Raw genomic sequence first — 19,704 nt, 5'->3', positions numbered from 1 at the left:
TCCTGGGACCTACTCCAACTGGAAGTAGGAAAAAGATTGTACAGAAAATGGTATAACCTCTGTATGGTGTCACAGGAGGTGGAGAGAGGTAAGCCAGGAGCTGGGCCTATGGAGACCATGGTGGAAGTCTAACATAAGAACCCAGACCTGGAACTCACTGGAGGGAGTGGCACAAGTGACTGCAAACAAAGAGCCATGTACCAACTGCAATAAAGTAAGATCGAACTATAGACCTGTGGGTGACAGAGCTTGAGCAAAACCCTGTGCCAACCTCAGAGTTAACTGAGGAAGACATCAAAAAATGGGATATACAGAATTCAAAACACTTGTTATAAAGTTTCTTAACAATGAAAAGCACATAATATAGGAGTTCAAGAAAATTTAAGGAACATGTCACACAGGAAGTAAATGAAAGCTGATATATCAAAAATTAACACAGTGGAGAAAATTAAAAGTACAGTGGAGAGCCTCCAAAATAGAATGAATGAAGCAGAAGAAAGAATCTCAGAATTGGAAGATATTTCCTGTTACCAGAGGGAAACAAACCAAAAGGCTGGAAGCAGAGCTAGGTCAAGCTAAAAAGAAAAAGTATTCAAGAACTGAAAGACACCATTGAAAGGCCAAATGTAAAGGTTATGGGAGTCGCAGAAGGTGCAGAAAGAGAACCTGAAATTAAAAGTGTATTTAATGAAATAATAAGGGAAAATTTCCCCAATCTAAAGAAAGAATTGGGAAACAACATCCAGGAGGGGCACAGAACAGGGTTGACCAAAAGCCTTCTTCACCACGACACATGATCATCAAGCTCTCTTCAGTTGAACATAAGGAAAAGATCCTGAAGTGTGCACATGAAAAAAAATCAGTTGACATATAAAGGAATGCCACTTAAACTCATAGGAGACCTCTCACAGGAAACTCTACAGGCCAGAAGAGAATAGAGCGACATTCCAGATTCTAAAAGCAAAAAATTGTCGGCCCAGGCTAATGTACCCAGCAAAGCTTTTCTTTGTCTTTGAAAATGAAATAAAATTCTTCCACAGTCAAGAAAAGTTAAGGAATAGGTCGCTTCCAAACCTGCCCTACAAATGTACATCAAGATGTTCTCTGGACAGAGAAGAGGAATAGCACCAAACAAAACCAAAGGCAAGTGTGAAGAACATCCCAGTAAAATAACAATAGGAGACTAAATCAGTGAACAACCCGTTGCTAAAATGACAGGACCTAATTACCACCCATTCATATGTAACCCTGAATGTAAATGGTTTAATTTCAGCAATCAACGTCATAGATTAGTAGACTGGATTGAAAATCAAAGCCCATCTATTTGTTGCCTACAGGAGACATGTCTCACCAACAAAGATCAGTGGAAACTGTATCTCATGGATTTTGATTTTTGTTTTTTAGTTTCATCTCTTCAAAACACTTTCTCATTAAATTCTTCAATGACTCATAGATCATACAGTAGCATCATTTTATTCAAGAAAGTTCTTCATTTTCATTTCTTCAGTGATGTATTAGTCATTCAGTAGCATGTTATTTAACTTCATGGCATTTTTAATTTCTTCTTTTCTTCCTGTTGTTGATTTTGGATTGTGGCTTTTCATTGAAGGGGATGTAGAGTAACTGTAATGGAGACTGTCATATCCAGATGTGAGGATACAATGCAGTATGCATCTCTACTTCCAGACCAAGATGGACTCCCAGTGAAGCTGTTTACTGTATCTTAACAATAGGATGCTGGACTCTCTGCCATTGTCCATGCCCACAGTGATGGACATATGACTGTGTATGAAGAACTATACTATAGTAATAATTTAGGGGAACTCAGTAAGGGGGGAGGTGGAAGGGACTTGGGGAGGGAGTAAGGGAAATCCCAGGGCCTAGGGAACTGTACCTTAAAATTATAATAATAATTTAAAAAAGAAAAGAAAAAGAAAAAGAAATAATACCTGAGAATTTTTTTAAAAATTCCTAGTTCACGTCACAAGCAAGAAATAGGTCCGAGGCAGAGGAGATAATCTAATCATTAAAAATTATTGAGGATTGAATAATAATGATTCATTTTACCATTATAATTCATTTTATATTTACTTATATTTTTTATATATTCCATTCTGCAATATTTATTATGTTTGTTTGTATGTGCTCTGCAGGAGCCCAGGTATGCTCCTCCCAGGGTCTGTGCTGGCAGGCAGGTGGGGCTGACCTTGGCAGCTCCGAGGGGGACGGCAGTGTCTTAAGTAGCTAACCCTGGCCAGGCTGGGAGGCATGCCTGAAATGCAGAAACTGATCGGTTATCAGCATTCTAAGCAAAGTTTAAAGCCAAGCAAAATACAAGAGAAAAAGTTCTGTATGTAACAGAAATAACATATAAGGAGTTGTTTCACCCAAAAACACCCAATGGACAAATGAACAGAAAGTATAAACAGATGTTCCAGAAAATAAGGATGACTAATGTAAACAGGTGTTTATCCCTATGAACAGTGGAACCTGAGGTACATTTTTTTTTCCATCTAGAAAATTGGCGAAATGTGAACCATTGGTCGTCTCCTGTGTTAAGGATTTTTTAATTTTAATTTTTTAATTTGTTTTTTAAATTTATTTTTGTGTTAGTGATAATGGTCTGAGTGCGTATCCTCAGTGTGGTCGTATCTGCCAAGGATTACTGACCCTCCAGACCAGTGGGCCTGTTTGGTCAGCAGCAGACATGCGAGCCCACGTGCGGAGGACTGCTCAAGGCTAGCTGCCGCAGTGTGGCTCGTACAGCGAGGAGGTGAAACATCCCCTGTTCACCAGCAGAGGAATGAGCAAAATTCCTGTGCGGCCATAAAGTGGAGCGCTGTGAGGGGCAGACACTGTTCAGGGCCGAGGCCCTGGCGTGGGTTCCCAGCCGTGGCATCTGCGTCCGTCATTGCCCGCCTGTGTGACGTGGGCTCCCAGTTAGGGAGGAGATGGTTGTGGTCACTGCGTCGGCTGAAGCCCTGTAGAGTAGTACTTAGAGCATACCTGCTCAGTAATGTCAGCTAATACTAAATTGTCATTTTGTAGTTATTAGAGTAAAGTATCCCAGCACTGGGAATCCGTGACTCCAGTCAGTGAGCTTTTGATTGGTGCCATAGTCTGTGGTTGCAATGTGAAGTGATGCGTGTGGGCGACCAGGGGTGTAGACAGTAGTCACCTCTGGGGGTGAGCTTGTGCATGGGCCCAGGTGATCGCTTTTCTAAAGAACGGTTTGGAGTTTACGTTTCTTACACGTGGATTGCATTTATGATTTAACTGTCTTAAATTGCCTGCACACTGAGAGGGCGCGTCTCGTGAGTGACTGTTGTCGCTGCAGTGGGCTATGCCTGTCCTGTGTCTCACCGAGTGTCCTTGCAGGAACACGCCTACCCAGCGGACGAGCTCATGCCGCTGACCTGCCGAGGCCGGGTGAGAGGCCAGGAGCCCAGTCGTGGGGACGTGGACGACGCCTTGGGGAAGTGAGTAGGGGTGGCAAGTATGCTTCTGGGGCTGGCTGAAGTTGAAAGACTGCCTTAGCTGTTAGGTTGAGCTTCTTTATTCTTTCCTATAATGTTTTTGTGAAAAATGTATTAATTCATCCCTTAAAGGAAAATTAGTAAAAATTGAATGTCACTTTTAAAATCCCTTAGCTTTCATGTGACTTCAGCGATGCATATGGAGTCGTGAATGCATTCATTCTAGGGTTTTGGGGTTTAGTTGTTTCTGCGGAGGAGCAGCACCCAGCTCGGTGGGGTGCCTCCCCGCCTGCTGCGGAGCCACGAGGACGGCTCTGCCCTAACCGGTCTCCTGGCTTTGTTCCCTAGGTTTTCCCTGACACTCATCGACTCTCTGGACACTCTTGTGGTAGGTTGCTTCTTCCTACTTTGCCTGGCTTGTTAATTTCACAATTTTGACATGCAAGTATTATGAATATAATCATTAACACAGTAAGCATGAAATGGAAGCCTTTGGAATTTAGTCTGCTTTGATCTTAGCTTCTAATAAATGTTGCACACTGTTGCCAATTCAGTGGAACTGAGTAGAGTGGTGGAGATAACTGTGATCTCGGCTTCCATGAGGCAGCGAGGTTTGCTTTGTTTTACTACGGGTAAAGAGGGTGGAGTTATTGAAAGTAATCTGAGGGCCCAGCGTGGTGGCCTAGCAGCCAAAGTCCTTGCCTTGAACGAGCCAGGATCCCTTTTGGGTGCAGGTTCTAATCCCGGCGGCTCCGCTTCCCATCCAGCTCCCTGCTTGTGGCCTGGGAAAGCAGTTGAGGATGGCCCAATGCCTTGGGACCCTGCACCTGTGGGAGACCTGGAGGAAGTTCCTGGCTCCTGACTTCGGATCAGGCCGTTGGGCTCACTTGGGGAGTGAATCATCAGACGGAGGATCTTCCTCTCTGTCTCACCTCCTCTCTCTATATCTGCCTTTCCAATAAAAATAAAATAAATATTTAAAAAGAAAGAAAGCAATCCTAGACAGTACAATTGATATTCTCGTTTCAAAAAAACTTGGTGCAGTGATACTGCGAGTCTTCGCATTGTGTGTCCGTGAACAGCAGTTTGTTTTTCTCAGCACTGGGTTAGTGCCATGTGACCACTTCCTGGCTGTCCTTTTCAGCCTCTTCTGATACAGGAATCATTCAGTTAATTCTTGTTCATAGTGGCCGAGGAGGGACATTAGACTTGGATATCATGATTTCTACGTACGACGTCATTCCTGTTTTTACTCTGACATCAGAGTTGGCTCATTGAAGCATTTTCCTTAAGGTATAATTCTCATTATTAACATCCCAGGTGCTGATTTCTTTTTTTAAAAAAGAAAACAAAATCTTTGGGGTAGCAAAAACTTGTGGAACCAGAGTTTTCTCCACAGATTGTCTCTGCTGTTTTCCTGGGCTTGCCTTCTAGAACGGGGTCCCCTCCAGTTGCAGCTTGGGAAGGTCACCCCAGGTGTTAATTTTCCACCCAATGTTTCTGGTGGGGATCTGGAGTGGCTAAGTGTTGTTTGCCTGAAAACTGTGGTTCTTCAGGTCCTTTCTTTATTCATATTTGAAAGGCAAAGAGATCAGGTGGGTGCAGGGAACCCCCTGAGATGCAGGCCCCACCCTCCAGCGGCTGCTGTTGCTCAAGAAACCACCAGCTGCTTCAAGTGGGGCACGGCGTTTTCCGTGGCCTTCGCTGCTGGGCCGCATGCCTGCCCGTGGACAGCACCTACTGCAGGGTTTCTCACTTCTCTGCAACCTGGACCAGGGTTGGAAATTCACACCATTTTTTTTTTTCAGAAACTAATGGTATATTCAAACTATATTGTAACAGCTGTGAGAAAGATGTAATGTTGTAGGCCTAGGTTTTAGCTTAATAGTCATAGGTTTTTTGCATATAGTAAGAGAAGAGAAAAAGATACACAGAATATCCTCGGAGACACAGCTTAACAGTGAGAGGGAGCTGCACTGTTTATTTTTTTTAACTGCTTAGTAATTTCCTTTTAAAAATGATTCATTTATTTGAAAGGTAGAGCAAGCGAAGAGGGAGGGAGGAGAGGGGAAGTGAAGAGAGGTAGAGGTAGGGCGCCCGCTGGCATCTGATTCCTTTAGTGAGCGTGGCACAGGGCTGGGCCAGGCTGCAGTTAAGAGCTGGGAGCTCCTGTGCGCGCTGGCAGACAGGTGGCAGGGACCACCAGCTCAGGCTGCCATCTGCTGGCTCTGCGCGTGCGTGACAGGGAGCCTGGTCCTCCAGGCCTGACCTGCTCTGAGGGAGGGTGCTGGTGTGGCGGGGCAGCTTCGCTGGCTCCGCTTCAGCACCCCATGGCGGTGTCGGGGAGTCTGTGCTGAGCAGAGCTGTGTGTTAGGGAAGACTTGCTTCCTCATTGTATCTGCTTTCAGTCTCCACATGGGCAGCACGCTCTTAGTTTGCGCTCACAAGCATGGACTCAGATGTTGTGTAGGTTTTTAAACAGCACACATGAAGGAGAACGGAGTTGCAGGCTGCGTCACCTCAGAGTCTGCCTCGCTCTTTCCAAGGCTCACCCTTCTGGCTGTGGTGTTTTCAGTACAGGATCCCTGGACCAGCAGCCTCAACATTAGCTGGGATTTTTTGGCCCTGTACCACAAAATCCAAAGTTGTGGGTATGAGGCCTCAGGGCGGCTTGAAACAAGACCCCAAGGGATGTATACATGCTGAGTTGGCTGACCTGCTGTATGTGACGTGGCACCCTTAGGCAATTGCAACACAGGTCTCCGTGCTGACAATCTACCTCCCCGATGAGCTACCTGAAGGGGCCCAGCCAAGTTCCGGCTCCTGACCTGAGGGAGTGCCAGGAGTGACCTTGCCAAGTCATCCAGCTCCCCTGGGTCCCTGTTTTCAGAGAATCTAGCTTATGATTTGAAGGCAGAGCGAGCAGTGGGGGAGAAATGAAGGAGATGATCTTCCACCTCTGACTCTGTCCACGTAGTTGTAACAGTCAGGACTGGGCCAGAAGGAAGCCAGGAGCCAGGAGCTCAGTGCTGGGGTCTAAGCACTTGGGCCATACCTGCTGCCTTCCCAGTGGCAGCAGCAGCGAGCTGGAGCAGCCAGGTCTGGAACCAGCACTTGGTCAGAGAAGGTTGCTTCCAGGCAATGGCTGGTGTCTTAAATCTGGTCTCCATGGATTGTAGTGGAGCAAAGTACTGAACTTTATTTTTTTTTTTAAAGATTTATCTATTTTATTACAAAGATCTACAGAGAGGCGGAGAGACAGAGAGGAAGATCCTCCGTCCGATGATTCACTCCCCAAGTGAGCCGCAACAGGCCGGGGTGCGCCGATCCGAAGCCGGGAACCAGGAACCTCTTCCGGGTCTCCCACACGGGTGCAGGGTCCCAAAGCTTTGGGCCGTCCTTGACTGCTTTCCCAGGCCACAAGCAGGGAGCTGGATGGAAAGTGGAGCTGCCGGGATTAGAACCGGTGCCCATATGGGATCCCGGGGCGTTCAAGGCGAGGACTTTAGCTGCTAGGCCACGCCGCCGGGCCCAAAGCACTGAACTTTAAACTTACCTTGAAACTCACCACTACTAGAAAATTTGTAGAAATATGAGAAAGTTGAAATGAAATGAAGGGCAAGATGAGATCTGAGTTCCTCCTGTTTCCTGAGGAGCCTTTAGAGTGAACTTTCTGGCTAAGGGTGGATGAGGAAGTCTCCCCCACTTGACTTGGTGGTACTGCTGTTTGGATTTTGAAGGCGAGCGGAGAAAGGCTGTTTTTCAGCTGGAGAAGCAGGAAGAAAGCCTGGCTCCCAGTCCCCCTCCCCAGGTTCCACGGGGAGAAGTTCGAGGGGGCCGGGGCCCAGAGGAGGGGGAGATGGCAGAAAGCTGGCAAGATGCGGTATGTTGGGAGTGATCACTGTGCTGGCAGCCCTGGGCTCTGCAGATGGCTGCTTCTGAGCTTGACAAGGGCAGGAGGTCAGTGTGAGAACCCAAATTTGCTTGAAGTTCAGGCAGATACTCGTGTGTCATATGTTGTACCAAAGTTGAATTCTTGCTGACGATACTCTACAGTTGTGGCTGACCAGGCTCCACATGGCATTCCTGGAGACAAAACCAAAAGCAGTCTTTACCCCTTCAGGGAGCTCGTTGAGGACTCGAGGCTTGAGTTGGCAGTCCACAGCTGCCTGTGATGGCAGCATTGCCATGTGAGGCATGCCACCATGTGGGCCACGCTGCTATGGGAGGTACAGTGCCATGTGAGGCATGCTGTCATGTGGGACATGCTGCCACGTGATGTACAGTACCATGTGAGGCATGCAGTCTCATGAGGCAAACTGCCGTGTGGGACGTGCTGTCACGTGGGGCCCATCAGCACGTGGGACATCTGCCAGGCACTGCTCTCTAGCTCCTGAGAGCACAGCGCTCTGAGGCAGGAAGCCCCTCCTGTTCGCAGGCGCAGAGAGGGAAGTGGCCAGGGTCGCCCACGTTGACAGGGATGGTCTTACCTCCCCTCCTCAGAGCACAGGCGTCTTGGGCAGCTGTGGTTCGTGGCAGATGGGCACGCCCTGAGCAGTCTTGTTCTAGGCAACAGGTGGTTTACAGGGAGAAACCCAGGCCCAGTGGCGTCGCCCCCTGAACTTTGGGTTAGAGATTATGTACAGATTGAGGGGGACGGGCCCAGAGGAGGGTGAGATGGCCAAAGGCTGACGGGACGCGGTGTGTCTGACCTGAGATCCTTAGATGGTAGATTCTTCCATGGGTTTTATACACCTCTGCTCAGGAAATCTGAACTTCTCTCAACTCCAGCGCTTTGGGATGGTCCTGATGGTCGTGACATGATGCCCAGAACTCCGTTTCAGTTTGGGAACAAAATCCCGTTGATGCCTGTGTGTGTCTGAGAAGCGAGTGTGTGGGGCCAGCGGCAGGCTGCGCCTCAGGTGCTGGCGTCTGTGTCAGGTGCCGTTTTGAGTCTGCCCCACCGGTTTCCATCATCCAGTTTCCTGCTGGTGAGCCTGGAGGGCGGTAGAGGACAGGACCTGGGCTCCTGCCCCGCTGGAGGAGACCAGCAGGGAGTTCTGGGCCCCAGGGCTGGCTTCCACCTGCTTCAGCCCTGGCTGCTGCAGCCCTTTGGGGAGTGAGCCAGAGATCTCTGTTTCTCACTGACTCTGCCACTCTGCCTTTCAGATGAGTGAATCTTCAAAGATGAAGAGTAGCAAGGTGCTGTATAGTATCATTAAGCATTTGGTTTTTTTTAACTTCAAACATTTTCACGTTTTTTTGTTTTGTTTGAGTCACTGTTTAAAAGTATGTTGTTGCTTTTTGACTTGGTGGAAAAGAACTTTATGATTTTCTTCTCTTAGGTATTAAATAAAACAAAAGAGTTTGAAGATGCGGTGAAAAAAGTTCTGAGAGACGTTAACTTGGATAATGATGTGGTTGTGTCAGTGTTTGAAACAAACATCCGAGTTCTTGGGTAAGTAGTTCTGATGCTGCTCTAGTCATGACGGAAGATTAGAGCGCACTGTTATCTCTCGATGGTATTAAAGAAGCTTAGGTGCAGGAAGCTGGGCATGGGGCAGCCGGAGGGTACAAGCTTGGGGAACAGCAGGAGAACTCAGTCAAGAGCAGTCTGGGTGCAAAGCTGAGCCCTGCGCGTCTTGGTAACCCAGAGCGTAGCCGCACACCTCTGAGCAAACTCAGTGCAACCGAATTCATAGGAAGGCCACTTAGGGAAGCAATTTGAAATGTCAAAAAATATGGAATTACAGCATTTATTAAGTCAAGTTTCAGCTTTATTACATTTTTTTTCTGTTACTATAACTTGGTTGTTTTTGTCAAATGAGTCTTTGTTCAGTGAAATGCGAGACAATGAACACTGCTTTTCACAGGATTCATTCACGTGTTAGCACCTAACGGAATGAGAAGTTTATTGGTGATAAAGACTCGATGGTAATGACCTTTTAGGGTCGGAGTTTTGTTCAGACGCATCGTATTTGTTAAATGTGCCACTGGGATATTCTGGCTTTACACAGAGAATGCCCAGGCCTGGGTCGGGCACGAGGACATGGCACCTGCATTCAGAGCCCGGGTGGCCACTGCCCCTGGAACGAGAGGCCGGGTTGTGGGTAGAACAGCCGTTGCCGTGATCTTTGCTTATGTACATGGGAGTGTTGTCTTTGCTGTGTCTGAGCCGTGGACCGTGTTTTGTCCTTGTGACCGCAGGGGCCTCCTGGGGGGACACTCCCTGGCCATCATGCTGAAGGAGAAGGGGCAGCACATGCAGTGGTACAGTGGTGAGCTCCTGCACATGGCCAAGCAGCTGGGCTACAAGCTTCTCCCGGCCTTCAACACCACCAGTGGCCTGCCCTATCCCAGAGTGAGTGCTGCAGAATTCGGCTGTCTTCCTGGGAGGGTTGATGGGGTGAATGTGTGTCCCAGTACAGGGACAGATGCCCCAGGGCCATATAGGTTTGAGCAGAGGGAAACGAGGTTCCTTTTCCTGTGCCTTTACTGGCGGCTGGCTTCTGCTGCAGCGCCGGGCGAGGACTCGGGCGCAGAGTGGGGCGAGAAGTGCAGGTGCAGCTGTGAGCGACAGGTAGGGGAGCCCATGCTGGCAGACGGGCCCATCCTGTGGGTGCCCAGCACTGCATCCTCCAGCCAACCAGAACTAGGTGTAGTGGGTGCGTGCACGGAGGTCCCTTACTGGGGGCTTTGTGCTGAGCTGAAGGAGGGCGCAGAGCTCTTCAGGAGCGGGAAAGAAGTGGTGAAGTTGCCAAGAGCCGCCTTCTGCCCCGCCCCCCAGCCTTTGCCCTCGGACCTGGCCCCCCTGCCCAGCCCCTCGCTCTCCACCCTCCGCATTAGGCCCTCCGCCCTCCGCCCCCCTGCCCAGCCCCGCGCTCTCCACCCTCCGCATTAGGCCTTCCGCCCTCCGCCCCGCACCTAAGGAAGAAGACAGTAAAGGATGTTTGCCGTTAGGGATTACGTAGGAGGATCAAAACTACCTGTCAGACAGCGACCTAACTATTACAACTACACGGTCGGCACAACAGGATCACGTGTCAGTGATGTAACTATTACAACTACAGGGTGGGCACGACAGGATCACGTGTCAGTGACCGAACTATAACTACACGGTTGGCACTACAGGATCACGTGTCAGTGACGTGACTACTGTAACTACACAGTCGACAGTAGGATCACGTGTCAGCAGATGGTTTATGAGGTAGAGGAATGCCCCAATCGGCAGTACACACAGAGACCCAGATGTTGGAACACTGGAGAGTTTCACTTTTGTTAATATAAATGCTCATCTACATGAGAGTGAAAGTTATGGACAATTCATAATTTGAAGGAAGTCCATGGGGAAAGAATAGGAACTGAGATGATAAAGAACATGCTTGGGGGCACTTTCCTTTATTCTCCCACCGCCAGTGTGATTGTATCCCTGAACTAGGCAGTAAATGCATTTTTTGTCCTTCCTAGTTAAAAGAACTTAATATTACTAAGATATAATTTTTGTCAAACTGAAAAATTTCTCAAAAACTTGAAAAGTGTTGCCAACGTCCCCTGTTGGGGTGATGTTCCATTAGGGTGTGTGGCTCCCGTCCCAGCCCTAGAGGGCAGCCTCTCTCTCTTGGCAGCTGGCTTCCCTGGCCTGGCTGGCATGCCAGCTCTTGCCCTGCAGGCTTTCTGACCTGTGGCTCCCAGCCCAGCAGCGACCTCTCAGGGCCAGGGAGCTGGTGTCTGGGGAGACTCAAACTGCAACCCCAAGACTAGCCCTGAGCTCCTGGATCCAGCTCTACATTAAATCCCCCAGCTCTCGGTCCACTGGAATACCTGCCCACCCAGCACTGCCGTAAACCCCCTAGGTCTTGGCCCCCTTAAGGCCCACTTGCCTAGGTAAGCTCAGTGACCTTCAGGTTTAAACCAAGCTCTTCGCCAAGAGGCTTTTGTCCCTGGGGTCCACCTACAGCCACAGCTGCCAATCCCTGCCCTGTGCTCCCCGTACCCACCTCCAGGCCAGAAAGATGTCTCTGCCTTTCATGTTCCCTCTCTGTCTTGTCTCTCTCTGTCTCTCTCTATTTGCTCTTCTCTCACTCTGTTTCTCTGTTCTCATTTGCTCCCTCCCCTGCTGGAATGAAAAGCTCTCGTGTGGCTCATTTGCTGTGTCTGGCATCTTGGGTTTGTGGATAAAGCTAGCAGCTGGCATCTGGGTATGGCTGTGCGGGCCAGCCTGTGCCCCGAGGGCGGGCAGACTAACCAGCCCGCGCAGTGCTGCCCCACAGCAAGCTAAGGGACTTGGATATTTGTGGGGTCAGCTTGCAGCCAGCACTGCGCAGCACTGCTTGCCATGTTAGTGAGGGAAGAGTCGGGTTATTAAGGTAATTAAGTTTCTTGATCACTTTTTCTGAGCATATTCAAATTAAAAGCAAAGTTTTTTCTGAAAGTGTAGACACGTATTTAATTCAGTGTGATTGTAATAAGGATTCGTCTCCTCCTTGCTGCCCGCCGTGAGGGGCCGGAAGCGTCCCTCCTGGGAGAGGGCAGCAGGACACAGCCTGTCCCGTGCGCACATTTAATAAGCCTTGCTGCTGCCCGGGAAAGTCGTCAGGCTCTGAAACTGGGTACCTACCTCTCTGTAGGACTCAGATCGGTGTTTTTGATTCCCTTGGTTGGAATCAACAGACAGAAATGCTGTTGGAAGAGTTGCTGGTCATGTTTTCATTTTTTTTTTTTTTAAAGATTTGTTTGTTTGAAAGGCAGAGTTTGAGGGAGAGAGTCATAGAGAAGGATCTTCCATCTGCTGCCTCACTTTGCAAATGGCTGTGACAGCCAGAGCTGGGCTGGTCCGGAGCCAGGAGCCAGGAGCTTCTTCCAGGTCTCCCACAATCCTCCACTGCTTCTGAGGTGCACCCATGGCCAAGGCTCGAGCCTGTGTTCCTATGGGAGCCAGCACTGTAGGCGGCGGCTTCCATCACTGTGCCACAGCACTGGTCCCAACGTGGTGTTTTTTTTGGGAAAGATTTATTTATGTGTTTGCAATGCAGAGTGGCAGCAAGAAAAAGAGAATATGTCTGCCACCTGCTAGTTCACAGCTGCCAGTGAGAAGCCAGGAGCCTGGAATTGCATCTGGTTCTCCTGGGTCTTGGGCCGCCGTCTGTGTTTGCAGGTGCGTTAGCAGGGAACAGTTAGGGGAGCCAGGCTGTGAGCTGTGCCTGGCCGCAGAACCTGATCTACCAGGCAGTGGTTTGCTGCGCTGGGCTGCCCGAGGATCAGTCTCCAGACTCCTTAACATACCTCACCTTCCCACCACATGCCCTCTCCTTAAAGTTCTGTCTACAGAACACAGGCTTAGTCTGGTTCTCTTACGATTTATGCATACTTTAAGGATTTTTTTCAGTGTAGCAAATAGATAATGCTGATAACTTCCATGTAGGTAACTTGTCCTTACCTTCCAATGAAAGGAGATGCTTTTTCAGACCCAAGAAGAACCACGTTCCAGATTCCTTCCCGCAGTGAAGCGCTCATCACGCTCTGGGTGTGTTTTGTCCAGCCCTGCAGTAGGGAGGGCCGTGGGCTCCCCGTTGGGAGCAGCCTCTGCGGCAATGAGAGGTTGTCCCAGCAGCCCCCGCGCCCGCTGCTTACAAACAGCGTCATTGGGAGGAAGGGAGCCTGTCAGCCAGTTCCTGGGTCAGTGTCGGCGAAGGCATGTCCCTCCTGAAGCCCTGGGCACTGACTCCTGCCTGGTGGAGGTGGCTGTGTCCACATGAGACGGAAATGCAGAGTTGTTGAAGAGGTGGACGTTTGAGACCAACAGTTCAGGAATGCCTGGGTTGAACTTCTGGCCCCCACTCCCAATTCCAGCTTTCTGCTGATACCCCCTGGATGGCAGTAAGAAATGGCACAAAGGGCTGGGCCCCTACCGCGCTGGGAAAGCTTAAACTGCTCTCCTGGCTGCCTCCTGGTCCAGCCTCGGCTCCTATGGGAATCTGGGGAGGTGGGGGGAACCAGCCCTGGGAGAGCTTACTCGCTCAAATAAATTAAAATAGAAAACTTTTTTTAAAGGGGGCTTAATAACGCTTGCAGATATCCAACTGAAATGATGGTAATGTGGACAGTTGCGTTAGGAACGCTTTTTATGTGGTTTTGTAGCAGTCGCCTTGGTGTGGTGAAGGCTGTGGGGTACCGTGCCGGACATTCTGAAGCACTGGAGCTGCGATGACTGGGGCACTGCCCTTGTGTTGGTAGGGAAGGTGGTAGAAGATGCCCTCTGCATCGGGCCCTGCTTAGCTCTCAGCTACTGCCAAGCCAGTGAGAACCTCTCATCTTCAGCTGGTAGCACCTGACGCCAGTCCCTGTGGCTTGACCCTTGCTGAGTTCCCCTATCATTCATCCTCTGTGTATCTCTCTGTAGCTCTGTCTGTTTGACTGTATCTGGATTTTAAGTTCCTTGAGAGCAAGACTCAGGTTGGTTTCTTTTTTTTTTTTTTTTTCTGTACCTTATCACAATATTCACCATAGAGTAGGTTACTAATAAATAATTATTGACCAGTTAATTGTAAGCTAATCTGGGGCTGGTGTTGTGGCGTGGATGGTTAAGTCATGACTTCAGCACTGGCATCCCAAATAGGAACTCTGCTTCTGGCCAGCTTCCTGGTACATGCCTGGGAAGGCAGCAGGAGATGGCCCAAGCCGTTGGGCCCTGCCAGCCCGGGGAGGCCAGGACGGATGGAGTTTCCAGTTGCCTGGCTTTGGCCTGCTCTGGGGTGGGGGGAGTGAACCAACAGATGGATGACCTGTTTTTTTTTTAAGATTTATTTATTTTTATTGGAAAGTCATATTTACAGACAAGAGAAACAGAGAAAGATCTTCCATCCTCTGGTTCACTCCCCAAGTGGCTGCAACAGACGGAGTTGAGCTGATCCGAAGCCAGGAACCATTAGCTTCCTCCAGGTCTCCCATGCGGGTGCACAGTTCCACAGTTTTGGGCCGTCCTTGACTTCTTTCCCAGTGTATAAGCAGGGAGCTGGGTGGAAAGTGGAGCAGCTGGAACATGAACATGGAACATGGTACCAGCACCCACAGGGGGTCCTGGTGCCTGCAAGGTGAGGACTTCAGCCACTGGGCTACCATGTCACGAAATCTCTGTCTCCCTCTCTGCATTGCAAAGAAATAAATTTTTTTTAATAGAACGAAGCAGAAATATTTTTATTGTTTGTTGCAAATATTTATAAAAGTTACTTATTTTAGTCAACTTAATATAATCAAAATCTTTATTTCTGAAGATTGCTTTAGTCTGAGTTCACTGTTTTTCTAAGAATGTGCTCCTTGGAGAGGCAGAGAGATGGACAGAGACCTGCCATCTGCTCATTCGTGTCCCAGCTGCCCAGCGTCTGCCCCGTGGTCCATCATCGCCTGCTGCTCCCTGGGTGCTAAAGGCAGGGAGTCAGGAACTGAAGGAGGGAGCCCACTGCGCTCAGCCACGCCGGAGCGGCTCGTTTGTCTAGGAGTGTTTAGAATCTGGTGGTTAGACACTGTTGAGGTAATAGGCAGGCAGCTGACTTCTGCAGAGAAGTTGAGATTAAATTTATGTGAGTTTCCTTATGTAAGAGCTTGAATAATAAGTGGCCTGAGAATTTACCTGTGATGTTTTGAATTTAATTGTTTTGTTAGTTTTCTAAATTCTTGATACCAGCTTTCTTTTTGGTTGTTTATTTGGCTTGCTGGAAAATATTCTTCTTGTAACCGGTTTCTGCTGATTGATATTTTAGTTAGTCTGGGTTTTTACTGTTATGTTATTATCTGGTTATATTTGAATACAGGAAATAATGCCTCTTTGAAGTGAAAAGTTTTCCTTGTGTTCTTAGCTTGCCAGTAAGGGTAATGTGATACACTGTATTTCACAATTTTTAAAACATTTCCAATACCTATAAGTTTTCCTTCTCTGTGTAGAGTTACTTAATGCAGTGTGTTTGGTACAGATTCTCCAAGATGCCTACTTTCTGATGAGGCTCATTGGCCTGCTGATGTTTGTAGCTGCCGGTACGGGCTGTCTCGGGAACGGACGATGGTAGTGTGGCAGTGCTCAACACGGACTAACACTCATGTTTGTGCTTAGATCAATTTAAAGTTTGGCATCAGGAAACCCGAAGCTCGGACGGGCGCTGAGACCGACACCTGTACGGCCTGTGCGGGCACTTTGATCCTGGAGTTTGCTGCTTTGAGTCGGTTCACTGGAGCAACCATCTTTGAGGTTTGCTTTCATGGTCTTTGATCTCTGGGTGCTGGGTGTGGCCGTGGCCGTGTGCGTTGGCTGCGTGTCGGCCTCCTCATCTGTGGGTGTGGCCGTGGCCGTGTGCGTTGGCTGCGTGTCGGCCTCCTCATCTGTGGGTGCTGGGTGTGGCCGTGGCCGTGTGCGTTGGCTGCGTGTCGGCCTCCTCATCTGTGGGTGTGGCCGTGGCCGTGTGCGTTGGCTGCGTGTCGGCCTCCTCATCTGTGGGTGTGGGTGTGGCCGTGGCCGTGTGCGTTGGCTGTGTGTCGGCCTCCTCATCTGTGGGTGCTGGGTGTCGGCCTCCTCATCTGTGGGTGCTGGGTGTGGCCGTGGCCGTGTGCGTTGGCTGTGTGTCGGCCTCCTCATCTGTGGGTGCTGGGTGTCGGCCTCCTCATCTGTGGGTGCTGGGTGTGGCCGTGGCCGTGTGCGTTGGCTGCGTGTCGGCCTCCTCATCTGTGGGTGTGGCCGTGGCCGTGGCCGTGTGCGTTGGCTGCGTGTCGGCCTCCTCATTTGTGGGTGTGGGTGTGGCCGTGGCCGTGTGCGTTGGCTGCGTGTCGGCCTCCTCATCTGTGGGTGCTGGGTGTGGCCGTGGCCGTGTGCGTTGGCTGCGTGTCGGCCTCCTCATCTGTGGGTGTGGCCGTGGCCGTGGCCGTGGCCGTGTGCGTTGGCTGCGTGTCGGCCTCCTCATCTGTGGGTGCTGGGTGTGGCCGTGGCCGTGTGCGTGGCCGTGGCCGTGGCCGTTGGCTGCGTGTCGGCCTCCTCATGACCTTGCTGTCATTCCTTCACGTGGTCCTTCACGGCCGGAGACAGAAAAGTTGCTGTGAGGTAGCCATGTGAAATATTTTACATTTGCTCACAAGCTGTAAAACTGATTTTTAGGTTTATGCTTGGGACACTTTTTAGCCATCTTACTTGGGTGAATTTCGTGGCTCCTTGCTGTCATGTGGTCTGTCACGTAACACTGAGACGTCCAGATGAACTGGTTTCAGAAGCCTGCACCAATCTAAACGCTTCTGTCTTTGGTGGGAATATGATCTGTAAGTGGGTTTACCCTAAGGGAGATGTCACTCATTATCTAAAAGACATGATATCCCCGGGTAGAGCTTGTTACGGACTAGCTATGTGTTTTATTTAGAAAAAGAATTCGAATTAAGCATAGCATTGGAGTACAGTAGGAACACAGGACTCTGTCTTTTCAACAAGTGACTTAGGTGAACTCTTAGTCATTGTACATGGAGTCAACAAACATCGGGGTACTGAGCATTGCAGCTGCTGGACCTGAGTGTAAATAAAGTTAGATGATGTGTGGGGGTGTCTGTGGTTGTGCGTAGGGAGGTGTAGGGTGTCTGTTGAGATGTTGTGTGGGGGTGTGTGTTGGGGTCTGTGTCTGTGTGGGTGTATTCAGACGGCGTGAGGACAGATTCCTGGTTGGGCTGGTTCTTTCCGTCACCCTGACGTACCTGCACTGTGGTGCAGGTCCACCTGCATGCATCTCCCTTAGGATGGAGTGCAGGCCTGACACTGCTGCTGTTTGCAGGCAGGAGCCTGAGCTGAGAGAGGCTTCTGGGAGATGAGCGGCAGCAGGGTTAGAGTTTGGGTGTCTCTGAGTTTAAAGCCTGTTCTCTTGCGTTCTGGAGTAAAGTTCTTGAGACCTGCTGAAGCACTCCGATGTTTTGTTTGGAACAAGCTGAAGCAGTTGACAGGCAGAGCCTCAATCTTACCTGACGCGGGTTTGGCAGACAGCAGGCCTTGGACTCTAACACAGCCGCTGCCTGTTTCTGGCACACAGCCCTGCTCAGGTGTGGCACCTGCTGTGCTGCGACCTGGGACATTGACCGCACCTCAGATGGGTCCGTCCAGCAGGAGGGCTGAGTTATCCTGGTAGTAACTCTGTTTTAAACCTGAATAAAGCTGATTCCACTGTGTGCCTGTGTGAGCGTGGGCTCGGGCTGTGGGAGGGGCGCCTGTGTGAGCGTGGGCTCGGGCTGTGGGAGGGGTAGACAAGGGTCATGGGTTTTTAAAGGCACCAGATTTAACTTACAGTAATTTACATTAGAAATGGTTGTATTGGGAATTTTTGCTAAGTTCTTAAATATTCTGTGCCTTTGGTTTTTCATTTCTTTCTTATTTTCCAAACACATGAAGGTCCTTAAGGATGCTTTTTTTTTCTTTCCCATTCTAGGAATATGCAAGAAAAGCTCTAGATTTTCTTTGGGAAAAAAGACAGCGAAGCAGCAATTTAGTGGGAGTGACTATCAATATTCATACAGGAGACTGGGTTCGCAAAGGTATGTACACTGGGCTTTTAAAATCACCTTTCACATCCTCCACGTAATTGAGAATAATGGGAGCCGGCATGTGGCATGGCCGGTAAGGCTTCCGAGGGTGAGCCTGGCAGTCCATGGGGTCATGGCCGGTAAGGCTTCCGAGGGTGAGCCTGGCAGTCCATGGGGTCAGTCTGCTCAGCTGTTCCGCTTCCATTTCCGCTCCTGCTGGCTGTGGTGTGGCCGCGCTCTGGCTCTTGGTGCCGTTTGGAGAATGGGCCAGTGGATGGAGAGCTCTCTCTCCCCCACCTCCCTTTCCATCTTTGTCTCAGTAACTCTGTGAAGGAATCAGATTTAAGAAATAATCATAATGGGGATAGCATAAGATGCAGGCCCCCACAGGCTTGCTAGGAGTTGAGTTAGGCGTCACCCTTTCTGTGAGTGATTGGAGGTGTATTGGCATGGGGTGTGGACGGAACACTGGACCTTGTGTGGGCGAGGGGCAGATGCGAGTCTGTGTTGGCTGGCGTCAGCAGCTTTCCTAAGAGTTCTGCACCTCCAGCAGTAGCGACTGGCACCCAGGGGGCAGCGTGTTGCTGGCTGTGTGCTCTTGGGCCAGATGTGGGCCTCTGTGTGCGTGTCTGTTCTGGCATAGAGTAGTTGTGGCACGGGGTGGCGCTCTGGTGTGAGTGCCCGCTGCATGGTGTTAGTCCCTCTGCTGAGTCCCTGCTGTCCAATTCCAGTTCCTGCAGTGCAGCGCTCGGAAGGCCCCGTGTGCTGACCCAGCTCGAGCTCAGCCTCCTGGCTTCCGTGTGGCTCTGTGCTGGGTGTTCCGGGCGTTGGAGGAGTGGACCAGCGGGTGCAGGATGTCTGTCCCTCTGCCTGCCTCCCTGCCACTCACAGAATGAAATGAAAATAATGCAGTTTTAATTCTGGAAATCTAGCCTAGTAATACAAAATGTAGAAAATTACTTTTTTTAAAGGTGTTCATCATGTAACTCTTTATAGTAATGGAAAACTCGAAAACAGCCTAAGTGATTAGTGATGAAAGAGCAGCTGGGCTGCTGTGGGGGTGTAGCACCCTGCGCCTCGCTTCCGGCTGGGCTGCTGTGGGGTGTAGCACCCTGCGCCTCGCTTCCGGCTGGGCTGCTGTGGGGTGTGGCACCCTGCGCCTCGCTTCCGGCTGGGCTGCTGTGGGGGGGTAGCACCCTGCGCCTCGCTTCCGGCTGGGCTGCTGTGGGGGTGTAGCACCCTGCGCCTCGCTTCCGGCTGGGCTGCTGTGGGGGTGTAGCACCCTGCGCCTCGCTTCCGGCTGGGCTGCTGTGGGGTGTAGCACCCTGCGCCTCGCTTCCGGCTGGGCTGCTGTGGGGGTGTAGCACCCTGCGCCTCGCTTCCGGCTGGGCTGCTGTGGGGTGTAGCACCCTGCGCCTCGCTTCCCGGCTGGGCTGCTGTGGGGGTGTAGCACCCTGCGCCTCGCTTCCGGCTGGGCTGCTGTGGGGGTGTGGCACCCTGCGCCTCGCTTCCCGGCTGGGCCGGTTCACATCCCAGCTTCCCTTCCCTTCTGGCCCAGCTCCCTGCGTAGGCTCTGGGCAAGCAGTGAGGCCGGCTTCAGGACTGCATCCACGAGAGACTAGAAAGAAGCTCGTGCCTCAGACAGGCCCAGCTCTGGCCTCTGCAGGCATTTTTTGAATAAACACCAGATGGAAGA

The 19,704-nt window shown here is 50.4% G+C and overlaps 1 protein-coding gene across 2 annotated transcripts in view; it reads left to right on the top strand.

Annotated features, from left to right (window-relative positions):
• The window catches only part of EDEM3 (ER degradation enhancing alpha-mannosidase like protein 3), a 61,166-nt gene that overhangs the window by 13,746 nt on the left and 27,716 nt on the right, over positions 1-19,704 (top strand). For both annotated transcript variants that reach the window (XM_058668939.1, XM_004578827.2), the window contains exons 3-8: positions 3,379-3,479; positions 3,825-3,864; positions 8,822-8,934; positions 9,684-9,837; positions 15,580-15,714; positions 17,915-18,020. In XM_058668939.1, coding sequence (XP_058524922.1) covers positions 3,379-3,479; positions 3,825-3,864; positions 8,822-8,934; positions 9,684-9,837; positions 15,580-15,714; positions 17,915-18,020 — 649 coding nt within the window. The remainder of the gene's footprint in view (positions 1-3,378; positions 3,480-3,824; positions 3,865-8,821; positions 8,935-9,683; positions 9,838-15,579; positions 15,715-17,914; positions 18,021-19,704) is intronic.

This window comes from Ochotona princeps, chromosome 10 (genome assembly GCF_030435755.1).
Source record: "Ochotona princeps isolate mOchPri1 chromosome 10, mOchPri1.hap1, whole genome shotgun sequence".
In the NCBI taxonomy this organism is placed as follows: Eukaryota; Metazoa; Chordata; class Mammalia; order Lagomorpha; family Ochotonidae; genus Ochotona; species Ochotona princeps.
The sequence above is the reverse complement of the archived record's forward strand: the minus strand, read 5'-3'. Positions and strand labels throughout refer to the sequence as shown.